Below are 17877 nucleotides of genomic sequence, written 5' to 3' on the forward strand. Positions count from 1 at the left end.
TCAGCCTTCCGAGTAGCTGGAACTACAGGCGCGCGCTACCACACCCGGCTGATATTTTGATTTATTGTAGAGACGAGGTCTCGCTGCACAGGCGGGTCTCGAACCCGTGGGCTCAGGCAATCCACTTACCTCAGCCTCCCAAAGCGCGGGATTACAGGCTGAGCCACCGAGCCCGGCCACTCGATCTTATTTATTCCATCTAACTGTATTTTTGGACACAGTAACCCACCCCCATTTCCCCTCGCTCCCCACTACCCTGCCAGCCTTTCTTTGGTAACCATCAATCTACTCTCTATCTCCATGAGGTGTTGTTGTTGTTTTTTCCTAGCTCCCACAGATGAGTGAGAATATGTGGTATTTTTATTTCTGAGTCTGGTTTATTTCACTTAACAAAATGTCCTTCAGTTCCATCCATGGTGCTACAAGTGACAGAATCTCATTTTTTTTGTGGCTGAATAGTATTTCGTTGTCTCTGTGAGCCACGCGTCCTTTATCCATGTATCCATTGACAGACACTTAGGTTGACTTCATGTTTCAACTGTTGTGACTAGCGCTGCCGTAAACATGGGTGGTTAGACGTCTCTTTGACATACCGATGCCCTTTCTTTGGGATATATCCACAACAGTGGGATCGTTGGATCACGTGGTAGTTCTAGTTTTAGTTTTTTGAGGAACCTCCATACTGTTCTTTGTAGTGGCTGTACTGATTGGCGTTCCCGCCAACAATGTATGAGGGTTTCCTTTTCTCTACATACCAGCACATGTTTATTTTTAAAATGGGCATAATAATAGGACCTATCTCAAAGAGCTGGAGCAGTGGTTGACAACAGACAGCACTCAATAAACATCAGCTATTATTATTCTCTTTAGGCCACCACTGGATATTTTCTGTGGGCCAGGAACTATGCTACAGTAAGAGGGAAAAAAAAGTACATCATTGACCAAGCCCTCAAACTCCCCATAGAAGGAGAGAGAGAGAAATAGTACAATCAGCAGAGTGAGTGCCAACTAGAGAAACACCAAGAGCTGAGGGTGCTCCCTGGAAGGGTCTTCTGGGCTCAGGGATACCCAGATAGCAGGTTAAAGGATGTCAGGGAATGATCATTAGAGCATATGACCCCTGAGCTGCATCTAAGAAAGATAATGATTAATTGAATGGGTAAACAGTAAGGAAGGTGTTCCAGCAGTAAGCAGTATTGTCAAGATCCAGAGGTGTGAGAAATCCACAGTCACTCAGTAGGGATGAATCAGAGAGTCCACGTCACAGGATACAGACGGTGACAGTCCTTGTCTAAGTCAGATATAGATATGAATGAAATGGGCTTTAGTGTGGGAAATGGCTCATTGATTCTAAAGGCCAAGAGGTCCTGCAATATGCTGTCTGCAATCTGGTCTGAACCAGGAAAGTTTGTGATGTAATTAAACCTAAGTCCAAAGACCTGAGGCACTGGTGTAAGTTTTAAAGTCTGAAAGGCCCAAAAGCCTGAAGTTCTTGTGTCTGAAGGCAGGAGAAAATACATGTTCTACCTGCAGAAAAGATTCCCCCTTCCTCAACTCTGTTCTGTAGGGGGCCCTCAAGGGATGGGCTAATGCCTATCCACACTGATGAGGCTGGATCTTCCTTACTCAGTCTACTGACACACTGAGATATAATGTTTTACCAGCCATCTGGGCATCCCTTAGCCTAGTCAAGCTGACACATAAAATTAACCATCACAAGCCCTGTGTATGTCAACAATGGAAGTCACATCAAGATTTTAAGAAGGACTATAGTTATTATTATTTTACGATGTTCCTTCTCATTACAAAACAAAGGCTGGATTGGAGAAATTCAAAACCAGAGGCAAGGAGACCAGCTCTTCTAGAAGAAATGTTCAAGGCCTCAACTGTAATGTTGGCTTTTGAAGAAAAAGAGAGGTTGATTGGGGATATTTTAATAGGACTTCCCATTGGATGGAGGTGGGAGCAGGAGAGAGAGGGTAATCGAGGGTGGCTTCCAGGCTTCTGGCTTGGCCCGTAGGATAACGATGGGTAAGAAAAGGAGCAGATTTGTGAGATCAATGAAGAAATTCAGAGGAGAAGGAGCCAAGGTCTGAAGCCAACCAGAGAGAGAAGAACCAGGCAAGATGATAAAAGGAGCTTGTTCAACCTGGCAAACAGGAGCAGTCATGGGTACATTTCAGAGAAAGAAATTAACACCTGCTTCCCAGATTTCATTTTCCTCTTGGGTTTGTCTCTGCTATATTGTGGGAAACTAAAGAAGAAAGCCGAATGAATTAATCCATCGAGATGTAGTTTATCCAATCCTATTTCTTTTTAACCAGGTCCCCAGTTTTGTGAATCAGTCAGATTATACTCTGGGGGCTCTTGTTTTCCTTTTCTTTTCTTGTCTGATGCCAGTTGGTTTATAAGGAGATTCAGCTTTGTGTCCTGGGATTCCTTAATACCACGCTCTGAATCCAGGATGTAGCAACAACCTCTGCCAATTTATTCTAGCCAGGTTTTGATAAGACTTCATATTGAGAATTTAACTCAGAGATGCACACGGGATGTCAGTCAAATACAACTTGCAGACTTTTTTCATACATATGGTTTATCAAAATATGATCTAAAGTACAGTTAGAGGCAAAGTTATCCCATGAGTCTCATGGTAGTGGCCATTTGAGTTTACTACCCATTCTTAAATATTAGGTGGTTATGTTCTTCTTCATACGTGCTGAGGACTCTAAAACTTCCTGAACATAATAACCTCAAAGGGTAAGCACCTGGATGATGTGGGCTGTGCTTTGGCAAGTGAATGGAAAAGAGGAGTGAGCTAAAGTTCTGAAATCCCAAGTTTGTTGTGCTAATCCTGATCAGTTTACCACTGAAAAGAGTAGAGCCAACCAATCGCTACACAGATCACTGGAGAGATCAGATCAGTCCAATAGATGGTGATATTTCTATGAAGATAGCTGATATTAACATTCCAATACTTCATTACACTGACAAAGATGGCAATGAGAACAGACAATGGAGCAAATTAATCTATTCTTCTGACAGTATGTAATGAGAATGGGATGTGGTTTTAAAAATTAAGCCATTCTTCGTGCAATCTTAAGATTGCAATCTCATGGTCTCTCTCAGACGCGGTACACTCTGGTGATACATCATCAGGAAGTGTCAGTTGAACAAAGAATGTCTTAACTCTCGCTGAGATGGTGAAACACGTTTGCTTTGTCTCACCACAACCCTGCCCATGAAAAACAATGAAGTAGAATCAATTGTGTTTTTCAGAACACACATATATGCAATCAAAACTGGAACCAAAAAAAAGCATTCTGGCAATTTTATCTTAGTCAAAACTTGTCAACAAAATATTGTACCTTACTGCTCTCTTTTTAAACCTTTTTAATATAAACTACATTTAATTTCATAAAACAGAAGACAGTGAGATATTACTCCAGGAATTCAGAATCTAATACTAATTTATCCATCAGCAGGGTGCGAACCATTAAGCCTGTCATGGAGAGCTGCCCAGCCACCCTCTCCACAATGACTATCTTGTGTGATGAGTTGAGCCTTGTGATCAATGAGATAGGCTGTAGCCTTGACATTGGCAATAACTCAGTGTAATATTTCACTTGGTATTTCTGCTCAAAGAGAACCTCAGAAGGACCTAAGATTTCTGGGGTTCTAAACAGAACAAGAAACATACCGTGAGGTTCTTGACATCAGGTTCTCTCGATTAACACTTAAAGGGATCAGTAAGACCCTTAGATCCATAGATGATGGCAGTGACAGCCATAGCAACACGGCCAACACTTGTTGAGGGTCAACAAGGTCCCAAGTTCTCTATGCATGTTGCCTCATGTAGTCTTAACACCAGCCCATGGTTTGGGCTCTACTAGGATAAGACGTTTGCTTAATGTCACATGCTAGTAAGAGGTATAGTCAAGTTTTAAACACACAGCCCCCTCACCCAAAGCTCATGTTCATCATTATTATGCTGTGTCCTCCTTGCTTTCTCCTACTTTTAGCAGAATTAATACTCAGTGGGGCAAATTGGCTGAACTGGTATCTCCCAGAAATTTTAGAGCAAAGCCAGACTGAAAATGAGGCCTCCGGACTGCCTGGTGAGGGCATTTCTTATTATGTCATACTGCTGCGGTTTGTGGAAACCTTCCCCCTACACAAATGCTTTGAACAAAAAATAATACTGCTGATTAAATTTTCCACCAAGCTTCAATCGTTTACCGGACTACCTTATGATTTAATATAAAACTAAACATTATGTTCCTTCTACAGTGTTTCTTGCTGGCTGGGCATTGTGCTCTGTTCTGAAAACATAATAATGAGTAAGATATTCATTGGCATTAATTCGTCCTCTTCATTCAATAGCTATTTACTAAGCCCTGTATGCCATGATACATAGTATGTTCCAGTTACATTATATTTTTAGTGCATATCTTTTGAATACCTGTTAGTAACCCGTTACTGTTTTAGGCATAGGGGCTACAGTGGTAAGACACAACCCCTGACCTCAAGGAGCGTATTATGATCTACCTATATGCAGAGGCAAGCAGGAAAATAGGCAATTAAGTATAATATACTCTATGGTAGTACAGGAAACAATGGGGATACACAGGAAGGATACCCAGACAAACTCAATCTAAGACCTAAAATGACAGTAGAGGGTATGAAGGGGTATGAAGGGGAAGGAAGTAGAAAAGAGAGTTCCAGGCAAAAGGAATCACATTTTGGAGTTTACAACTGAACCACAAGAAACAGTGAAAAAAAAAGAAAAGTCGTTTGTTTGTTTGTTTATTTATTGATTTATTTATTTATTATTCATTCATGTGCCAAATCATATTGAAAATAATATTGACAATATGTAATAATGTGTCTTTTATCACATACATGAAATATTCAATACATTCTGACATATGAATAAATGAATGAAGGTTATCACGTGTATTCATGCCTGTTCTGTATTCATTCCAACTCGCTGGTCTCTTTTGAGAGATAACATTGATTATCTCCATTCACATCTTTTTTATTTCTTGTTAAAGTATTGATAAACAAGGAAGAACTTTAATCCACAAACTGACCCCATGGTTGTGGATAACCATGAGGCTGACTCACATAACTATGTACAATTCAAGTCTCAATATTCAGGATAACAGGAATAGGAGCTGTACTCTGGAATTGTGCTGTCCGGTATGAAAGCCACTAACCATGGCTACTTAAATTTAAATGTGTATTAATTCAAATTAAACAAAAAGTCAGTTTCTCAGTTACACTAGCCACCTGTTAACTATTCCATCACTTATGCTATCATATTAAACAGCACGAAGGACATTTTTATCATTGCAGAAAGATCTATTAGATAATCCTATTCTAGAATCTAAATTATACATTTTACTAAGCAATAGAAACTTATCTCAAAATGGTGTTGAAAAATAATAGTTGCTCAGTAAATAGTTATTGATATTTTTTATTTAGTTCTATTCTCCTTTAATGGAAAGTCTTACTTAGGAAAGGAGAAACCAACATTTACATAAATCCCTTAACATACTTTTGTAGCAATCAAGTTAAGAATTTGATGAAAGGGCTGTCTGTCTCTTTCTTGAATCTGGAATACTAGAACATGTCCCAGCTGTTAGTGTAGCATGGCTGCCTAGGTGGGACTGACAAAACAATCTGAAGGTGGCAGGTTTCAATTCCACGACTCCTTGTAGTGCACTGCCCGCTTTCTGGGAGGTGCTAACGAGTAGTATCACTGCCAAGAGTGTAAGCAGCAGAGGGGAGAAGGAGATGCCAGGACTTTGTGGAATCTACTTTGAATAATGAAGAATTAAGTATCATTCATCTCAAACTGATTTTCTAGACACAGTGCCAAGAAGCAAACAAGTAACTCTATATACTTGTTATCAGAATCTGAAGGAATTTCCAAGGAGAATGGTTGGCACCTGAATCTGAGTGTAATTCATTTTACAAATCATTTTCCCCACCCATTAGGGTAAGTATAATTATTTTAAGTGTGTTCAGTATCCTGGTGTATGTGCTTATAGCTGTACTCGATAATATCCAAGTGCTCATCAGGTAGCAGAGTAGAGTTCGAAGATCAATGATCTCTAAGCATCAGTTTATTTGCTTGCTTATTGACTTACCTCATTGCAGAAAGAATTAAAAATAGTCAATAGTAACCAATGGAAGTAATCCATGAATGCCTACTTTAAAAACTGTTTTATTTTAAAGATGTGGGGTACAATTCAGGATTAGGTAAGCAAGAGGTCATCATGCTGGTAAAATTTGGACCTAACTTTGGTCCCCACTTTGCCTGGTTTGAGATCAGGTACCTTCATTAATGTTATGTGCCCCCTGCCAGTTTCCAGCTACTGCCACGATTGTGTTCTTACTTATTAAGTATGTCACTACTTATCCGATGTGTCTTTTGTGTCAAAAAATAAAGCAAAAATGCCTAATCTTTGACACAAAAGACATATTTGATAAGTAGTGATATATTTAATAAGTAAGAACACAATCAAAATAACAACAAATAAATGGATATATTTGCCTCTCACTTTAGTAAGATCTTTTATAAAATGAGAAAATCTAATTTTGGTGCAGATATCATGATAACCTTAAATTTAAATTTAAATTTACACACTTGCTATTGAGAGTATAAATTAGTTCAACTCTTAGGAAAATTGTTGTACCAAAGTCTTTAAAGTAGCTATGCTCTTTAACATATTTTCACTACTCAAAATATCATAAATGAATAATCTATAAAATAGTGAAACTTATCTTGAAGAAGATATTCTTTGAAGTGTTTACACCCAAATTTGGAACAACCTAAAATTGGGAAATAATTAAGTAAATCATGCTAAATGTAGAGTCATTAAAAATATGTTAACATAGAGTTTTAATAACATTAGAAAATACCTAATTGCTTAAATTAATGCTTTAATTTAGGGGGGAAATTACATAATTGCATATTGACATAAGTTCACTGACATAAAGAATATACAAGAAATATGCAAAATATTTTAACAATGATGACTTCTAAGTGATAACACTTTATTCCTTCTAATTTCCTTAATCTAAACTTCTACAAAGAACAAGTATTTATTCTTCAACTGGCAAAATTAGGTAATAATTCAGAATTATCCATGAGGCAAATGTTTAAATTCCACTGCATGTGATCTCACTAGTTCTACTGAAAATGTATGGATAAACAGTTTAGGGGGAGTACATTTTGGTAGACAGGGGTAGTGGTTGGGGATTAGGGCTCAAGAGTCATCAAGATATAGACAGATGCTTACAACGACACAAACTGGAAGACAGGAAGCAGTGATGTCCTGAACTTCATCTTTTCACTGGTGCAGAGCAATGTTTTGGGAGAAATAAGCACAGCATCATGGGTTGCCTACTGAGTACTTTCTCTTATTATAAAGATGCAAGTTTCAATTTAGGGTTAGGTGTACAAACACTGATTATGCAGGTACCCTTGTTGATGGGGTGTGCCCTTCCCTCCCCTGGCAGTTTCTGAGTATTTTCAGCATGATGTGTGCTGAACATAATATGGACTTAGAAATGAAAGTCTTCGTCAACCACTTGGTATGTGTAAAATGATTCTAAATTAAAAACTAGTTACACACACACACACCAATGTCTGCCTTGCATGGTTGCTAGGAGGACTGAAGAGTTTACATAGGTGTCTGCCATCATGCCCGATACAAAATATGTTCAATAAAAGAGGCTACAAGCTTGGTTTCTCGGGGGAGGGAGGGATTTAGAGATTACTGGTTGCAGAACAGAAAAATGTTTAGCAATCGGGAATCTACAATGAAATCTCCCAAATCACCACACAGTGACTTAAAGGTAGAAACTCATGCAGGCAGCCAACACTGGGGAATTCAATCAATGAGTATTATTAGCTAAAATAATGGATGAGCTGTGTCTTAAAGAGTTTAACAAAGTCCATATATTTGTCCTTCTTCATGGCTGCATACTATTCCATTGTGTATATGTACCACATTTTTTTTATCCAGTCCAGCTTCGATGGGCAACACGGTTGGTTCCATGTTTTTACTATTGTGAATAGAGCTATCCTACTCAGTGATTTATCACAGAAACAAAGAACTGAGTCCTGTATGTTCTCACTCATAAGGTGACCTCAAACAATTATAATGCTATAAGAAAGTGATTGGCAGGAGTGGAAACCTGTCAGCGGAAGGGGGGGGTGGGACTGGCAGTTGAGGGAAACTGCTAGGGGAGGGAGGGGCACACCTCACAACAAGGGTACCTGCATGATCAACATTTGTATACCCACCCCTGAATTGTACCCCACATCTTTATAATAAATAAATAAAAGTTTTAAAAAGAGTTTAACAAACGATAACTACTTTCTAAATATTACAGATTAAAATCTCAACATCCTTGCTGCCAGTAATAGGATTTAAGCTTGAAAAAATTCTGTTTTGCCTAAGTGATCCAGGTGCTTCTGGAAGTGCAAAGTTCAGGGTTACCCGCGTCTTGCTGTGCGCAATGTAACCGCTTTAGCCTGGCGTTTATGACGGTGTGCGGTCTGGCTCAATCTGCCTTTCTATTCTCACTTTCTATCACATCACGTCCATAATCCCTATTTCAGACAGATTAAACTACCTGCTCCTTGCATACTCCTGGGTTATATTCCTTTGCTCCTTTATACATTCCTTCTGCTCACTATTTGTTGAATCAACAACCAAATGAATGAGCGATTATAAAGATAAATTTACTGTATCAAATTATCCAATGTTTTGTTTAAAGCACTGGGGGGGGGGGAGCGACAACTTAAATGTCTCTGAATCTCCACTGATGTTGCCCAGCTTGATTTTTGATGACACTTCTTGTCTATTCCTATGTTTCTGAAATAAATACATGAATTTCAAAACCGGCATGTCCCTTTGGTTTGCAGCGGCCGCGGCGGCGGACATGGCTTACCACCACATCCGGCCTCCCATTGGCTACTCCATTCCCAAGCCCATATCATCCCTGCTAATGCGAGGGTGGAACGCATGTCCTGAAGTGAGTGATTTTTATTTCCTTTCAGAAAATGTGCTATGGTCAAAATCTGTCAGAAATCACGTAACTCCAAAGTCTACTCTCAGTGTGTATTTTAAGACTGTCAAGGCGGGAAGACTGATTTGCCTTCTGCTCTTTAGTCTCTAATTGCCTCAAGAAGTCTGAGCGTCTCATATTTCTTTGCTGCAGCTCTCTGATTTTGAAATGTTTCGCACAACTGATTAGTAAAAGAGAGACCAGGGTAGGACGGATGACTCCTTCTCATCTCAGCTGCAATTTTATTAACTATGCTTGAGCCACACTCAGTCATTTTCTGGAGAAATAAATTTGGCACGAGATGGATTTTTGGTGGTTTTGAACCATGAGGCAGGGCTTTGGGCAAAGACCTCCAGGCAGGTGGTCCTTAAAAGCACTGGCTCAAGCAGGAGGCAGAAGACCTGGTCCTATTCCCTCTCTAACTCTTTGAATGAGCGTGTGATCGTGTGGTTAGTAGCATAGACTCAGAGTTCAAATGAAGTGTCGATGTGATGGGAGGAATAAGCCAAGTAGGACGTGTAACCAATGAAACATAAATTTTTGAATATGGTCAATGATCTAAGAGAGTTGAGGGGGACAGTCCTATAAATCCAGAATGAAAGCCCGGGCCATGTGTCTACAAGAAAGGATTCTTCTTAAGTGTGCAGACGGGGGGATGTCTACTTTGTGCTCAGAGACTGGCAGAGGAGATTCCATGCCTTTACTCCTGGGACCACAGCTCAGTTCAGTGTCTAAGACTTGCTCTGCCAGTATATTGTGTTGTCTATTGTGTTCTGATCAGTTCATTGATTCTTCTGCCTTGACTGGAGGGTATTAATTTGCATTCTTCACACTGGAGAACAAGAACAGGCCTAATGATTCTCATTTGTCGAGTCCAAACTATTCTAGCTATTATTGTACTTTTTCTTATACAACCTTGTTTCCGATCCCTCCTAGGCACTTTATCCCTCTTCAGTAAGAGAACAAAGTGAGGCTCTCATTATTTCAAGAAGTATCTCACCATAGGAGACGTAGAATAAGCCCCAGCCCAGATGTTTGAAAGGAACAAGCAAGTTTCCCATTCTTTTTCCAAGGACAAAGCCTGACCAAGTCATTACCCAATCTCACTCGTGTACACAGAAATTCTTATGAAGAAAAATGAAGAGACTTGTGGGGTATAGTCTGAGTATCTCAGAAGATAAGCTCTCCTCGGACCACTCAGTCTGATATATTACATATGTACATGTTTACGATCTCTCAGTCGCAAAATGTTAGCTGCAAAAAAGCAGGGGCTTTTTCGTTCTGTTTTGCTGTGTTTGCCACTATATCCCAAGCACCTTGAATCGTACCTAGTAGATGCTCAAAAACATCCATCGAGTAAATGAATGAGCACCACCATCACTAAGCAATGCCTCCAGTCCCCACTTCTGAACATTCAAGTACAGAATGTTTCTTCTTGAAAATTACATCACTTGAAATCGTTTGGGAAAACCTTTCTTGTCTGTTAATATGAACCTCAGGTATATTTTCTGAGATTAAGCGAGTCAAGCACCCAATCTAAAGTTTCATTCTCTCTGTGGGACCTGAGTTATGCCAAAGTCTAGCACAAATTAACAATCGAGAAAATCCTTTTGCTTGTATTAACTGACACTTCATGATTATAGATAAGGGACATGTGGAAGTTTTAATTTGGAGATGAAAGCAAGTCATTGGCAGATTCTAAAGTATTTTTTGGTATAATGGATGCTTCAAGCAAAAAGTTGGGAAATGAGAAACAGAAATCGGAACAGGGCCCGAGGAGGGTACTGGTAAAGAGAGAGAAAAAAAGAGGCTGAAAAGCGATTACTTTGTGGAAGAGTTTTTGGTAAGAAGTGAATTTTATGAGCACCACGTCTTTGTTCTGGTGATGAGGTTCAAGAGGAAGGGGAGAAAAAGCATATTCGAAGAGCAAAGCCTGTGACTGACTGGCAGTGGCTGAGCTTGTCAGTCCGTTGGGCCCCGGCTTGGCGGCAGCACCCACTTCAGGATGACAAAATGGAGCTGTTTCTGTGTGTGACCCACTTGGGTCATCCTTACACTGGCCAATATGGTCGTTACCATGTCAGTAGGCTGAGTGTTGAGGAAAAAAGGAGCCCTGGCTCATTTTTCAGTCTTTCCTTCAACAATTACTTATTGAATTCCTACTGTTTACATCTCAGGAATAGCGGCTAGGGAGTCCATGGAGTTGCCATTTTAATGGAGTTTAAGGCCTAGTAGTGATATGGAGAATACTTGAGCAAATGTATCAATGGTTCAACAGTTACATGCCAACATTAAAGAAGAAAGGTTCTATGAGAACATACAATAAAGGGGTGTTTGCAAGTTGAAGGACAAAGAGATGGTGTAGGTTAGTGAAGGCTTCCCAGAAGAAGTAATGTGACACTTGCACTGAGATTATAAGCATAAAGAGGAGTTTTCCAAATTGAAGAGTTGGTGAGAAAGAAAGAACAGTCCATGCAAAGAGAACACGTGCCAGTGCACTGGGAGAAAAGACGCAGGGAGAGAGTTGTTAGCAGTTGGAACACTGTGGTTAGTGAGGAGTTAAATCTCCATACCAGGCATCACTTGAAACAATTTCACCTTCAGATCTAAGAGGAACATCATGCTATCCTGGCCATGACTTTCTGGGATTTCAACTGCGCTACTCATTTTTTTCTATCATGTCTGTCTTTACCTCATTCCTTACATTTGAAATGCAGTATCTTCTTCTTAGTCAGACCTCAGAAAGGTGGAACACAGTGGGCAGGGCAAACACCAGCCTGCTGAAGACAGAAGGCGGCTGTTGGAAAACAGCGAGACGTGTAAAAAAGTGAGATGGTGTCAGGTTTTGGAAAGTCAAATGGTATGAGGTTTTGGAAGGGAATCTGAACATGAACTTACAGGCAATTCTATTTTTGTCTCTAAAATATGTCAGTGGAAATAGATGATAAAAGTAATTTTTTTGGGAAATGCATCTGCGTTTGATATGATTTTTTCACTTAGTCAACAAATCGTATGTAGTTCATATAGTGAGGCAAGTACTGAATTATCTTCTAGTGTTCATTGGAATTTCTAAGGATTGTTTCTCTTTTATTTTTTTTTTTTTTGAGTGGGAGTCTCACTCTGTCGCCCAGACCGGAGCGCAGTGGCCGCTCCCGGCCACCGCAGCCTCAACCCGCTAGGCTCCGGCCATCCTTCCGCCTCAGCCTTCCGAGGAGCCGGAATTACAGGCACGCGCTACCACGCCCGGCTGATTTTTGATTTATTGTAGAGATGAGGTCTCGCTGCCCAGGCGGGTCTCGAACCCGCGGGCTCAGAGGATTGTTTCTTAACGTGTGGGCTGCAAACTGTGTGTTCCAGACTACCCTGGGATGTTTGTTAAGACAAAGATCCTGGGGTCCTGACCTGAGTCTACGGAGTGACAACCTCGGGGTAGAGCCTGAGACTGTGCAGTTCAGCAAGCACCTCAGGTGATCTGTGCCCAGTAAAGCCAAAGGCCATGAAGTTAGAGAAGTCAGCTGGGCTGCCTTTGCAGAAAGCCGGGGGGATTGCAACACACAGACTATAATGGTTACCATGGGGATTCAAGGGCAAGGGTAGACCTGAGCACCGTCTCAAAGGAAGTATCACAAAGAGGTGAAAGGCTGGATTTCAGAAACGGAAGAGGGTCACGAATCCGGGACAGCTGTCACCGCTGCCTTCGGAGAGCGGAGAGCAAGTAGCCAAGAGTGCTCTCTAGGTCCTTGGACATCAGGGACAGAGTTGGCAACAAGAGGAGGGAGAACAAAGCGGAGGACGGCTCTGCAGAAAGGTGATGGTGCTTAGGGAAAAAAAACAGGTAAAGGAAAAGATTGCTACTGAGAAAGAAGTCACCTGGTCTGCAAGGCTGAGAGAACTGTCAATTAGCACGGAGTCAACTTACTGCGCAAGAAGTAGGTGGAGACACTTACCTCACCTTAAAGGTGCTTGCAGAATAAGGTGGGATTCAGGGAAGACAGACAGATGGCATGGGAGTTAAGCTCAAGCGGAAGGGCTGAACAAAGACAGAGGGGAGAGGAGTCGGGGTTCTTGGAGGGAAAGGGGAAGAAGAGAGGTAAAAAAGTTAAGGACTTTCGATGTCAGAAAGTCAAGTCATTTGCTGGCCATTCTGAGCAGGAAGTAGGTGGGGTCTGTACACCATATTTATTACATAATAATCTGTTAAGCTTTTGAAGCTGATTTATTATCGTTATGCCAAGTGTAGATATAAAGATACAGAGACCCAGGCAGATAGAGAGAAGATAGAAGAGGGGGTTTGTTTCCTCTTTAACCTTTTTTTCTCCCAATAGAAAACTGAAATATTATATCATCCTATACGGTGAAGGTATGCCTTAAGCATTTCACAAGGGATATCAATAATTAAACTACTTGAGTATACCCATCATTTTCAAATAAGTGTGGCTTTGAATGCGAGATGTTTATTCTGTTACTGCTTTTCAGTCTAATATTTATAAGCACATTTAATTCCCGGGCACAAGGAAGAGTTCTCACCCCAAACAATAGTGGCATGCTAAACTCAAGAGATCAAACCTTGAGAGCTACATGCTAATGGGTTATTTGGTTTTCAAAATCTTAAATTAATGACAACTGGCAATAAAGCTCATTGAAATTCCTTTTGTTCAGGATCCATTGTGTTGATCTTGAAGCCCGGTTTGTTCTTCCAAGATGATTGAAGGTGAGATCTCCACCTAGTGGATTTATAGGATTTTGCAGATCTTACAGAAGCAGCCTGCTATTCCTGGGAGAATGCTTTTTTTCCTCTCTCTCTTAGAGAAATAACAAACAGGTTTTAAAGACTTCTACTTAAGATCTAGGATAATTGTCAACAGAACAATTGCAAATGGATGAAATATACCATTATGCATATCAGCTAGATTACAGCTAACAAAGCTGAATTTTTATTTTCATGTTGTAATTAAGAAAACAGATCAGACACAAATATGAATATATAATCATCTGTGTAGAAAGCAATATTGCAATACCACTAATTGAGATGTGTATAATAATTTCCATAAAGTAAACATCAGATATAAATCTGCTCACTTTTTTTTCTTATTTAATCTTTCATTGGTTTGAGGCTTTTTAGAGTGTTTGCTTGCTTTTGCAGGACTAGGCAAAACTTTATTCGTTTTTTCATTCCTTAGAAAGGATCCTCAGTTAATTGTGTCAAACCTATCTTACAGCTCCGTCTTTGATTTGCATCTTATATTCAACTGTGTGCTTTTGCTTACATGATAACAAAGAGTTACTGTGGATTTGACCTCCAAAATGAGGCATTTGAAATGCATGCAAAGACTAGGCAGTGTTTGTGTGTCCCCTTGAAGAGAGCCAAAGAGCAAAATGATTATTGTTTGAGTTATTTTGTTCACCGTGCTCCGCTTCTAAAGGGGATTCATTAACTTATTCAGCAGATGGTGGATGCAGCACAGATTTGGGGGCAGAGTTTTCAGCTTCATTTATTCTGCTAGGAATTAGAGGCACCTCATTTCCTGCCTCAAAACTGCCTTTAAACTCTGGAGGGAGGGAAAGCACTTCCTGGGCCTGCACTGTGATTGCATCTTGACATGTACTGTTTTCTTCATCTGGCTGAATATTTTGAACTGCTCTCAGATCGTGCGTATTGGCATTAGCTTGGAGACCGATTTCACCTGGAGGTATTCCATCCTGGGCTTCATGGGCACTTGTGACACTCCAGACTTTGGCTGTAATGGTCTCCTCGAAGGAGCTTGAATCATCGAATATGCGTTCTTCACTTTTTCCATTTTCCCAAGTTTGCTGCCTTTCTTTCGTGGTGCCTTTTGAGGTCAGCTGTGTGGTCCGCATGAATATGCCAGAATCTGTCTTGCTTTCATCGAGCATATTTTTCTCTTCTTTCCCTGCTATTTTTATCTCTAGTGTTTCAGTGCCGTCATCTCTGGGCAATGCGTTTGTGCTGTCAATTCTTTTCTCGCCGCTATTGGTTGGGTGCCAAACGGCTTGACTACTAAGAGGAGAAGTACTGATATCCTTGGGAAGCTCTATTCTATTTTGGTTTGCAATTGAATTTGTCTTCATAAATGATAGGTTGTTCTTGGATTGTGTCTGGGGAATGTGAGGGGAATCAGAAGTTTCTGTTTTAGGAATGTGTTTCTCGACATAATTTTCTTCTTCATCCATAATACAATTCTTTATCATTCGATGTGACATTTGGGGTTGTGTTATTGATATATTTTCTTTATTTCCAAGTTGTTCATGACTTGAATTTTGCTCTTCGTGTTGTAGAGTTTGATGTTGATCTAAGGGGGACTCCTTGTTGCAGGTATCAGTCTTGTGGACACCTAAAAGCCGTGCTTGGTTCCTCAGGGACAGAGAAAGCTGGTTTAGCTCCCTGGTCATAGATTCATCCTGCTTCATGAGCTTAGTGGGCTCTGTTAGTCTTTGGTCAGTATCCCCCCTGGAATGTCGGGGTGGTATAACATCACTTCCTGTATTTTCCTGAGGAGTTGGTAAATAACTAGGAACTTCCAGGTCCAGCGAGGTGGCACCCACCATTTGCTCAGCCAAGAGTTGAGTGTGTGACAGTCTGCGCCCAGCATCAGTGGGTGCAGGCTCTGGCAGTGTTGGTGGGTTTCCATTAGGACTGTGACCAGCTGGGTGACAGTTGCTTTCCACGGAGCTCGGGCTGATGACAGACAAGTCGTCAGCCCTGGGCAGAGGGGCACTTTTAGTGTTTCGTGTGTCAGATGGGGTGTGCTTCGGGACATGTTTGAGAGGCTGCCTCTTTGAAGTGAGTCTAACCTGGTTGCTACTCTCTGACTGTCGAGGGAAATTTGCAGAAGACACAAGACTTATTTTGGCCTTTTTCTCAGAAGTTTTGGATAATTTCTTAGGAGGTATCAATACTTGTTTGTGTTTCTTTGGGAGTTCTGGCATAGATTTCTCTGGATGGACTTTGGTTTTTCTAAAAGGATGCAAATTTAATTTTATCTTTAAATTTTGTCTTTTAATTTTCCCTTTGATGTCAGATGGATTGGTTCTCTTTTTTTCCAGAATCTGTGAATTAGTTAACAATTGTTCTTTGTTTCTCTCCACAGAGTTTCTATATATTTTGAGATCCAACTTAGTCGGTTGTTTACTTTGATTTTTCTGCTCTTTCCAATGGGCTGATGTCTTAGGTGATATCACCAACCTATTTTTTCCCACTGAATGAGGCTCTTGGAAGCCCACTCTCTTTGGGAAATATATTTTCTTGATGTTTGTTGGTAACCCCAGCATATCTATGTTGCCCTTGCTCATAAGGAATTTTTCTATTGCGTTGTTAATTTGGATTTGCTCCTTCTCAGGCTTTGAATGGTCTCTGTGATTTCGTTTCTTTCCTTTCACATAATCTTGAAATTGATCGCAGGTCACATATTTACAGATAAGAGAGCTGTGTGGCTGGAAATACCTAGGTCTGCTCTGTCCTAGCTGTCCACAGGGATCACCATATTTTGATCTCTGTTTCTGTAAGATCTTTTGTACATAGTGTTCCTCAGGTACAGAAGGCTTGGGTGATGAACTTGTAACAAAACGTCTCTGCCTGTGAGGTTGTAAGCCATTGTCTTCTTTTTCTGTTGGAGGCTGCCACGATCCATTTGTTAAATGCTTCTCAAGACTCTCTCTTGCCAAGGCTGAAGCGGATGTTGCATATCTTCTTCTAAATGTGTCACTGCTGATATCTGCAGGACAATAAATACAATAATTTAGCACTGGGCAGAGTTTTATTACCCCAACCAAACAGATGCTTATACACCTATGAACAGGAAAAAAATGATTCCTCTGCTGACGGCAATTCTTGAACGTTTTCTGTTTTTTAACCAAATCTGCCAAGGACATTCGGCAGTTTGGTATGTTTGCAATGATACCCTCTATGACCACATTTCAGTCAGTTGTGATGCTGACTTAAAGGTTGTGGAATGAGAAGTATAAATACTATTCAGAGTTGCACGTTTTTAGATTAGTTGTTCATTAGGTTAGCATTAAATATAAATAATATTGGCCAGGCGCGGTGGCTCAGCCTATAATCCCAGTACTTTGGGAGGCTAAGGTGAGAGGAACGCCTGAGCTTGGGGGTTCGAGACCAGCCTGGGCAACTTGGTGAGATCTCATCTCTACAATGAATCACAAAAACTAGCTGGGCATGGTGGTGTGTGTCTGTAGTTCCAGCTACCTGGAAGGCTGAGGCAGAAGGCTCTCCTGAGCCCAGCAGGTCGAGGCTGCAGTGGCTGTGAGCATGCTACTGCACTCCAGCCTGGGTGACAGAGACTCTGGCTCAATAAATAAATAAAAAAATAAAATAAAATAATATCTAAATCCTTTTATAATGGCCACAGTTGTTTTTTTCCTGCATTTATTTCCTACTTGGAATTCAAATATTAGGAAGAACATGGATGCAATATTGAATGATGTCCAGGTTTCAGAAAAAGGATAACCTAGACAACAAAAGAGAAATACTTGTGACACTATTGGCTTAGTGAAAGCAGAAACCATATCTGTTTTATTTCCCATAGCTTAATCCTATGTTCATTACATATTCGTTAAGTGAATGGGTAATTCGGAATATGGTCCGATTCGTATTGCAGCAATCTTTGCCTGGGACTTTTAAATAGTACAGATTCAGCCAGGCTTGGTGGCTCAGCCTGTAATCCCGCACCTTTGGGAGGCTGAGGTGAGTGGATGGCCTGAGCCCGCGGGTTCGAGACCCGCCTGGGCAGGCAAGACCTCATCTCTACAATAAAT

The 17877-nt window shown here is 40.7% G+C and overlaps 1 protein-coding gene across 1 annotated transcript in view; it reads left to right on the forward strand.

Moving 5' to 3' along the window:
* LOC103261652 (serine/threonine-protein kinase TNNI3K-like) overlaps positions 1 to 17877 on the forward strand; it is a 286249-nt gene that overhangs the window by 196386 nt on the left and 71986 nt on the right. Inside the window, 1 exon segment of the mRNA XM_008059229.2 lies at positions 8942 to 9051. Within this exon segment, the coding sequence (XP_008057420.1) occupies positions 8942 to 9051 (110 nt within the window).

The sequence above is a fragment of the Carlito syrichta genome, unplaced genomic scaffold (genome assembly GCF_000164805.1).
Source record: "Carlito syrichta isolate Samal-C Ts95f unplaced genomic scaffold, Tarsius_syrichta-2.0.1 Scaffold303962, whole genome shotgun sequence".
NCBI classification, from domain to species: Eukaryota; Metazoa; Chordata; class Mammalia; order Primates; family Tarsiidae; genus Carlito; species Carlito syrichta.